Below are 10000 nucleotides of genomic sequence, written 5' to 3'. Positions count from 1 at the left end.
TCCCAGTGTATTCTTCTTCTGAATTGCATCGTACAGCCGAATACTAACGACTATTCCAATAATGTCCGAAATAGGCCCGGCAAATCTCATGCTGCTTGTGGGAGGAAAGCGTAATTGCTTAAAAAAGTATTTACAGCTACCGCAGACTTGCCAAATTTTAGGATTCTTCGGTGATGACTGCGTTGAATCAGCCAGCCTCTGTAGCCGTTCCATATCACGCTTCCAAGCTTCGAAAATTCTCTGTTTGCTTTCGTCTATTAGATCAAGATAATTTATTTGGAGACATGGGCACAAATTTATAAGGCTCCCTTCGAGTATTTATTCTAAACCAAAAATCTTAAATTTGGTCATTTCACGTAGTAGTTTTGACGAGAACGGGAGATAATTGTTCAAAAATGCGTGCCGCACGTGCAGCACGATCATTTTGGTTCTTTTCACCAATAATATTACTGCTTTTTGGCATTGTCGTTGCTGTAGCGGTCGTCGTTGTTAAACTCCCTATTTTGTTTTCGTCCAATCCGTGACATGGCGGCGATTACATAACGTGAAAACCACCTATACCGTTCCTGTCAAACCAGTTCTAGAATATGTGAATGAGTTGGTCACGGTTGGTCACAGTACTTGATCATATCTCTTTCTTTTTATATTCAACGTGGTAATGGCCAACACGGAGAGCTGCCCTTCCTTCGCCCTTTTCGCATTGTAAAATAAAGGGCCGGGCAAAGACTTCAACATTTGCTTCAACATCCGTTCGATTTTTTTGAACAGGGATGTTGAAACCGCGTCTACCCCCACCCTCCCCCCTTCCTTTCAATCAAAATGAAACATGTTGAAATGAAGTTGAATCGATGTTGAATGTCGAGTTTCAAAGCGTGTTAAAACCGTTTACCCCCACCCTCCCCCCTTCCTTTCAACCAAAATGATGAAGTTGAATCGATGTTGAATGAGTTTCAAAGCGTGTTTTAAACCGTTTACCCCCAACCTCCCCTCTTCCTTTCAACCGAAATGAAACATGTTGAAATAAAGTTTAATCGATGTTGAATGAGTTTCAAAGCCTGTTAAAAACATTTACCTCCACCCTCCCCCCTTCCTTTCAACCAAAATGAAACATGTAATAAAGTTGAATCGATGTTGAATGAGTTTCAAAGCGTGTTAAAACCATTTCGCCGCTCCAATTGTCAACATCGTTCAACATCGTCCAACAAAATGGAAAGGACGTCGAAGCCATTTTCACAGGCCTCAACAAACCCTATAAAAAGTAGCTTTTGTCGTATTTCTTCCTGCTTACCATGCTTTTAGTCAACTGCTTAGTAGTTGTAAATGGTGCAAAATAAATCGAACTAATCATGTTAAAATTGATGAACTTGAGTTGGAGTAATCTAGTTGAGATGCCGCAACGATGCCCTAGCCTTTAAGGCCCGGGAAATCGGTTTCAACATCCGTTCGATTTTGTGGAACAGCCATGGTCAAACCGTTTAATTCCCCCCTTTCAACCGTTTTGAAACATGTTGAATCGATGTTTAAGGTGTCTAAAAGCACTTAAACTCTGCTTCAACAACCATTCAACATTTCCTTTGTAAAGTTGAAGCAGTTTGCCTCCCTCTTTAAACATATTTGGGCATGAGCGTGCGCACTAATCGGTTTCTTTTAAATGACGCATGATGTCCTTACCTTTAGTAACAAAGGCGGCTACTGCCTGGGACTGAATAGAAGGCCTCCCGTGACCTTTGTTGAATCCAATGTTGATGATGAGTTGAAACCCTTTGCCCACCGCAGCAATCAACATCGTTCAACATCATTCAATAAAATCCAAAGGATGTTGAAGCAAATGTTGAAACCGTTGCCAAGGCCTTAATACTCTCTATTCACTACTTGGACAAATCCCATAATACACCTCTTTTATCGAACAAAAATCTGCATAGGCATTGTTTTCAACTTCTCTTGGAACATTTTCATGTTCCAGGAGAAATTGCAAGCAATGGTTATGCAAATGTTTTGAGGGGTAATAGAGGTGCAGTGCATTATTGGATTGTGCAAGTCGTGAATTAGCTCCCTAATACCTTGGGCAGCGACGGAGTTTTTAATCTCGTTCTGTACTCTATGTTTCGCTTCCTCGGTCTTTGAACCAGCCATTAGCTTTTGCGCAACATTACCAGAGACCAACTTCATGTTGGCCTGCACGGCCAACATTGTGTCTTTGAAGTATGACCTATCGGCTTGCATGAGTTTTAACAGACCACCTACTGCACGATAGTCAATGGGAAGGCCATCAAGGATCCTACCAAGTGCAAGTGACGTCAGCTGTTGACTCGCTTCCAGAGGTTTGCCTCGTTTTGCAAGCGCCATGGCATCCAACATGGAGACCTGTTCAAACATTCCCTTTCCGTTTTCGCTGAAGTATCCCGTTGGCTGTCCTACTTCCTTGGTGCTGTAAGCTTCCATCAACGTTTCTATCACCTCTATGTTTTGCGCTTTCAATGTGTATAATAAAGAGAGGAACGCAACCAGATATTGGAAGGCTTTGGTGGCCCTCATGGCGTTTCAAGAATCCTTAAATAGTAAACAGCTAAACCCTGGAAAAGAAGAAAATATAAGTGGCTCAATTTTATCTCAGAAGGTACTCATTGTTTAATAGTCGCTGTCTTATGACGTCACCTCTGGTATCAGTGGTTGTACGATCCTATGGTTGCACGGTCGTACGTTGACCAAAACCAAATTTTCTTGCACAGATGGGTTACCATATTTTCTTACCAATGGTGCTCCGCTATTCATAATAATCAGCAATTATCGAATGAGGCTGAGTAGCATATGAGGAATTCTGCAGATCAAGGAGGGTGTTAAAAGAGGAAATATAACCGTACTGCACGAGCGGCTCGGCTTTTAGTTAATGTTTTTGCTGTACCCTTTAAAAAAAACAGACGTGAAATTACCGGGAGCCCGCGACTTGGAGCAAACAACTTCCATACTAAGCCTATCAAGTAAAGCTATGATCCTCGCATTTATGGACGCAATTTTAGCAATTGCGTTGAGAAGCCTGAAAATTTCAGGACTTTAACGGGATTGAACCCGTGACCACGTGATACCGGTGCGACGCTTTAACCAACTTGTCTATGAAGCCACTTATGTTGGGAGTTGGTCATTTGTGGGTTCCAATCTTCCCGTAAGGAATGAATTAATGAACGAAGTGTCAAGGCATTTTTAAAGACCGATCTATTTTCAGACTACCTTTTCCGCAAGAAAAAAAGGCAGTTCCGGTTCCGTGACACTATGACGTCAAGTTAGTTTCTTGTGATGGTCATCCGCTCCTGTGGGAGTCTGATTCGCGGAAAATTCAATCTAAAAATAAATCGGTCAGTGAAACGCCGTGACAGGAATAAAGGACTGTTGTTCGCTCCAAGTCATGGGCTCCTGAAGCCAACCATTTCGAGTCGGCGCTTGCTCCTTATCACTAGAGATCAGTGCCCAACCCAATACAGCGGTTATTCTATGCCTAAACCACAGGTAGCCCAAGCTCGATATACATATGGGGAAAACGGTTTACCAAATTTGAGGTTTTGGGAGAACGTGTGCATATAAATGCTGCCGTAGCCGTCATCGTTTCTCACACTCCATAATGTATCCCCGAACAAAGAGGCTATGGCCATTTTGCTTCACCAAACTAATCCTCTGGGAATTTTGTCCATTTAGTTGACTGATTTTATATCAATTTCGTGGGTCCTCTGAATTTTGTTATCCAAGAAAGCCTACTTCCGTTTCCCGTCCATGGCTCAAAAAGCTCGTTAATGACGTATTGGTGCAGTCTTTTTATGAGGAGACAGTTATGTAAGACATATCAGTTCCTCCTTGAAGTTCATTGAGTAGCCATTAAATAATTTAAAACAAAAAACCCACTCAACCAAACAAAAACAACACATACAAAAAAGCATTATTTCTAGAGTTATCCCGCTCCATTCTTCCAAAACAGACAAAAAGCTGTCTTCTCGATTTTTTTTCTTTCGGTAATCATATGGAAATAAATTGACAAATGTTCTACTTTGAGGACTTTAATTTTCCGAAGCTGGTTTCACAACTAAATTGCATTTAAATTTGTGCGGGAAAAATATGATAGAAATCAGATGAAATTTTCTAACGTCGTTTTAAACCACATTATTTCTCGGGTATGCCATCCTGGGCGATTCGGGGTTTCCAGTAAAACCTTAATTCTTAACATTTTTGAACGACTTGATAAAAAAAGTGTCAGTTGTCATTTCAAACGCGTTTCTGCTTTCGCTCCAGAGATATTTACGGTTTTGATTTAAAATCATGACATTTTCGAACACTTTGAATATTTCCAGGATGAAGATATTTAATAAAAGCAAAAATATTTTGGAATATATTGGAAGGATGAAATTAAAACCAGGCATCAGTAATGTTCATGTAACACCCACCCTGACGTCGTTGCGGCAACTCTGCTGTCTTCTACACTTCTACCTCAAATTAAACTTGCTTTATAATTGCTCAAGTTCCTAAAATTTGACAGAAAAGCAAGACAATTTTAAGTAAAATTTCTTGTTTTTTCCAGAAATGTAAGTAATCAGGTACGAGCTCAATGTCGATTAGGAAAACTGAACCTTGCGAAGGCTTAAAATCTGCTCAGACTGTAAATCTGCATCGGCTCCGTCTGTTCTGCATAGACTGCTAATTTGCATATTGTTTATTGTAATCTATATAATCTATCACTTATCAGGAAATATCTTAGTCAAGACACAGTAGAAACGCTCAACCATCCTCTTATTTCAAGCTGGCTAGATGACAGCGACGCACTATTGTATGGTCTACCATATCACCCCGTGTTTACATGAACAAGACTAGCTTCCCATCAAGTTCCAAATCGAATTCAGGATAATTCTACTTGCATTCAAAGCAATTCATCGTGGACTCGGCCCCAAGTACATATGAAGCCTAAATCCGAGTATAGTATTGGATTGAACAACGGTTATTACTGCAAACTCCGAATATCAAGACTTTGGCTACTCGGCTTGGTGACAGAGCTTTCCTTGCTACAGCGCCCAAGTTGTGAAAGTCATTACCCCGCAAACAGAGGGAAATAAAGTCATGTTTTGCTATTATTACTTGCATTAGATTTTCTAGTAGTTAATGATTTTAACATTAATCTCTCAATAGTTTTCATTATTAATAACGGAGCACCATTGGTAAGAAAATATGGTAACTCATCTATGCGAGAAATTTTGGTTTTCGTCAACGTACGACCGTGCAACCATACATCTTTTTCCAAAATGGCTACAATTTAAATATTCTTTTGTTTTTATTCAAATTAGCCCTTGATGCCTCGTTCTAAAGTCTAAAATTCAAAAGAATATTTTGCCTTGAACGAGGCATCAAGGTCTAATTTGAATAAAGACAAAAGAATGTCTAAATGGCAGCCATTTTGGAAAAAGGTGTATAGGAACGTCCACCCCTCCATATATGACAATGTGACCAGTATCACGTGACCATATCGTGGGTTCCAGTTTTGAGAATGGAAGAGCAAATGTAGCGAAAGTAAAGTAAATGTAAATATTATTATTTCAAGACCGCAAGATTGTACTTTACAGAGAATAAAGAACGATGCAATTTACAGTCCTGAGAAAGTTCGTGTGGATTTCTCCGAAATTGAGTTACTGGACCAGAATTCGAGTTATCGGGGTAAATTTTGATCAAGGGAAACGAAATTTAGTTCGAGTTAGCTAGGAACATGAGTTGAACAACTTAAAACGACTGAAAAGTGGGGTCAAATCCAGAGAAAATGGCACTTAGCTCGAGTTAGCGAGGGAGTTCGAGTTATCTGAGTTCGAGTTACCGGGGTTGTATTGTATTATCAATTTTGTTGGTGGTGGTATTAACGCATGTGAAAACGTATGAATGTGCGCTGTGCAAATAAATGTTATTATTATTATTATTATTATTATTATTATTATTATTATTATTATTATTACTATTATTATTTTACAAATCCCTTAGATGGTCACACCTTTCCAATGAAGACTTGGAAGGCATTGTCATGGACAATGAGAGCAATCTCCACTGACAATGGGCCTCTGGATTACGTGGAAATTAAGGAACAGGAATACGAGGTCCTTACACCCGATAGGATCTTTTAGGGACTCGATGCATGCCTATTTCAAGATACTGAAGATGAAAAATAGGAACTGACAAAAATGAGTCAGAGAAGGAAGATTACGAGAGACCACACATGGAAACGCTGTAAGGGAGGGGACATCTGGCAATGTTTAAGAGAAAATCTCCCACTGAATAAGGAAATGGGAAGAGATCTAGATGAACGAAACGGAGGAAGAGGAAAGGAAAGGTACTGCGCCTTGTTACAGGGAAGGATGCAATATTTCGCAGTTTTATATTTAGAACGAGGAACGAATAATCGAGAGACTATTTAATTTATCTAAACTTTAGTATGACATTTAGGAATGATAGGGATAATTAATGCATGACACGACAGCCGTTTAGTTTGTCACATTATCATACTTCTTGTCTAATATAGAATTAGAATATGGAAAGAAACTAAACATTTTAAAGGCTTAAATTAAAACTCATTAAATCGCCCACTGCGAAATCAAATAAATTACATTTCATCACCAGCTGCTCAAAGCACACGTTCAAGACAAGCTATATCATTGTACATCTGATGTTAAGAAAGCACTAGTTGGCAAAAGTTAATGACCGTTAATGTGTCCGCCCGGAGGTATTTACAAGCGACTAAAATTTCTCTTGTTCAATTCTTTCTTCCTTTCATGGATGAAACAGAATTAATCCTTTTTTTTTTTCCTTTTTTCATTCGATAATCCGTCAGAATACAACGTTGATGCAAACTTTATCATAATTGATCTAAATGCTCAGTACGTGCAGAGGCCGTCGTGCATCGGCAGCTACGTGTTGCCGCAAAATAAAATGCTAACGACAATGCAACTTAAAGTTGTCGAAATAAGCCATCTGAACATAAAACTGCACAGAGACCTCACTCATAAATTACTGTCCTTCTTTATCATGATTAATTATATTCCTTGGAGGGTTGAATTAATCAATCGAGAAACGACCTTTGCCTTCTTGAATAACGCCATTCGTTTCTGGCTGAGGTTTTATTTTATTTATACGATCCCCAACATTCCTCCTTTCCTTACAAACAATCTTCCGGAATTCTCGTCTGAAACAAGGGTTCATACCAGCGTAAATAAATGGATTGATTGTATTGGATATGTAAAGCAAAAACGAAGTTAGCAGCAGTACGTTTCGTGGTATCTTTGAAACCAAGTGTAGGCGCATTACAAGGACAATGATCCAAAAAGGAATCCAGCAGATCATGAAAGCGAAAACAACTACGATAAGAGATTTACTAATTCTTATCTCTCGGGCACTAATGATTGGTGATGTTTGTCTCAAGGACGACGTTTCGATTTTGTGCTGTTGCATCTTTTTCGCGACTTTTACGTAGCTAAACACGGTGATTGTTAACGGTGTTAAAAGGAACAATGGGATGACGATGCCATAGTGTATCAGTGTTCCAGTTTCGCTCAGATGACCAACGGAACAAGTGGCATATCCAGGGACAAAAGTGCTTTTTTGAACACCAGCTATGACGGGGAGGCCATTATAACAGGCAACAAAAACCCAAACAGACGCTAAAAGTGCCAGTGACTTTTTCCTAGAGAAGAACTTCTGATATTCATGCTCTGGCCTGCACATTCGCACATAGCGATTGAGCGCTGTTAGCCCCGTTGTTACTGGTGAAACGTAGATGGCAAACAAAGAAAGGAAGGAATGAAAGCTACAGCCAACTTCACCAAAAATCCAGCGGCCGCTTACAAGGACGCCAATCGTCGACGGCATTACAAACACGGCTGGCAGTAAATCGCTTATTGCCAGGGCGGTGATATAAAGATTCGTTGTTGTACGCAATCGTGAGTTTCTGTATACGGAGATGCAAACCAAGGTGTTTCCCATAAGGGACAGAAGGTTCAAGACAATTAGCGAGCTGACTTCTGTGACAACCAAATATACGCTTCTAGATTGCAGATCAGTCGCCATCATCATTTTTTTGTCAGAACTTTCAAACTCTCAGGAAGAATCACCTGCAGGTTGTTTGCCTAAATTTTGAACTTCTCTTTCAGAGGCTTAATATACCTCTCTTTATCTGGACAAAGTCATAATTTCCTTGGATTATCTAACCTGTAATTGGTCTAAGTTTTTGCAAGACAGGCGTAATTTGTCTAAGTATTACTTTTTATTAAAGTACGCGCACTCTCATTGGTCAATAGCTGTGTTTAGATGAGGGTATGGAACATCGCTGTGACATCACACAAATTTTGATTGGCAATGTATTATCAGACGCGCGTTTTGATTGGTTGGTACGAAATATGAACGTGTGTCAAAAAAAAATCTGTTTCAATCAAGAAGTAAAAAAACCACCATTTTCTTTTATTTGTTGAACTATCTTTGAGGAATATTTTATAAAATTAATGGAGGACTTTTTTCCGTGTTTCCCAAGCCTCATCTAAAGACTCGGAGAAGTTGGGAGAATTCGGGACAGTTGCGCAAACCCTCCACTGCGTCTCGGGTTTGCATAACTTTCTAAATTCTCCCAACTCCCCCTCGTGTTTAGATGAGGCTATGGAAACACGGAAAATCTTCTCTTTTCCTTAAGCCTATTGTTTTCTAAAAGTTTACATACTTGACGGCAAAAATTGTTTTTCCTACAAGAGAACCACAATGCGGGCTCTTAATATTAGACCGTTATTGGTTGTAAGCGAGTCTCTTACAAATGAAAATTTGCACAATTGCATCGCGTTTGAAATACCCAGTGAAATACCTGCCAATCACTTGCACAAACAATGGCAACAAAATGAGACTGCCGACCAATTCCGAGTGCGTTCAAAAGCATTCCACGCTAAAGTACATGGCAACATTAGCGATGAACGAACTAAGCAGTGAAGTCAGCGAGACATTTTTGCTTTAGTGTTTCGCAGATTTTGTCGAGACCATCAACTTATTGACAGCACTTTTCTATTTTATACACTTAACTATTCCGTAGTAAACTGCTTGTGTAACATCGACAATGCGTCAAAAGTCTACACTTCGACACATTTCATCTCTATGTTACGCTTTTTTTTTTCACAGTGAATCATTCATTTTCGCGAGGTCCATTGAACGAATCGCTATTGAACCAAATTGACTTCAAAAGTTAAATGAACTTGTTCAACTTAGCTGTCTCAGGAATTTTAATAAGCCATTTGGTTTTGATAATCAGTGACGTGATTAATAAACTGAAATGTAATTGGGCAGTAAAACGCCAAAAAAAGGGAGTTCAAGCGAAGACAGCGACAAGATCACAACTGAGCAAGAATATCATTTGTTAAATAGGAAAAATAATCGTGTTTTCGTTCCTTTGTTTGCAGTACTGGACTCCCCAAAACAATAGCGTGAAATCGCCACGTTTTAGGTTTTGTCAGAGTCTGGCATATAACAATGAACCCATAATTTTTTTATTTATACGAACCGTTCGTACAACCAGTTACAGGATAGTTCGCCCGTATTGTTGAAGGTGAACAAGACGGAATAGTCGCGAAATACTTGCCATAGCACTAAGATAATTACATTTGGGAGTGACGTTTTCGTAGACCTTGCAGTTGTCGAGGGAAAGGGGGGAGGGGGTGCCGTGTCGCTTGTCTAAATTTTAGAAGATCTCGTGTCGGTGTTTTGTCAATGTTTCACGTTGCTGTGACCTTTACCCTCTGAAAATTAATTAAGTGCTGTCGCTACTTTTTAGGCCATGTTGCTTGTCGGAATTTACCTCGTTATCCTCTCTTAAATTCCCTAATTGAAAAACTTCGAATCCACTTTTAGATTAACATTTCTTAGATATTTGATCGCAAAATGGAGCGCTATTTTTTAGAAATGGATACCTTATATTTGTTCATTATGTAAAGCACTTTTTACTTATTCTAAACCATAA

General features: G+C 39.4%; 2 protein-coding genes across 2 annotated transcripts in view; one reads left to right on the top strand and one right to left on the bottom strand.

Annotated features, from left to right (window-relative positions):
- LOC138010532 (uncharacterized) overlaps positions 1 to 10000 on the top strand; it is a 126010-nt gene that overhangs the window by 88022 nt on the left and 27988 nt on the right. The gene's annotated exons all lie outside the window — the stretch shown is intronic.
- On the bottom strand, positions 6884 to 8079 carry LOC138011431 (beta-1 adrenergic receptor-like). The gene has a single exon (XM_068858416.1). It carries the CDS (start codon positions 8077 to 8079, stop codon positions 7069 to 7071), a length of 1011 nt encoding a protein of 336 aa, XP_068714517.1. The 3' UTR covers positions 6884 to 7068.

The sequence above is a fragment of the Montipora foliosa genome, chromosome 7, assembly GCF_036669935.1.
Source record: "Montipora foliosa isolate CH-2021 chromosome 7, ASM3666993v2, whole genome shotgun sequence".
Lineage (NCBI taxonomy): Eukaryota > Metazoa > Cnidaria > Anthozoa > Scleractinia > Acroporidae > Montipora > Montipora foliosa.
Note: the sequence above shows the minus strand (reverse complement) of the source record. Positions and strands in the feature narration are given on the sequence as shown.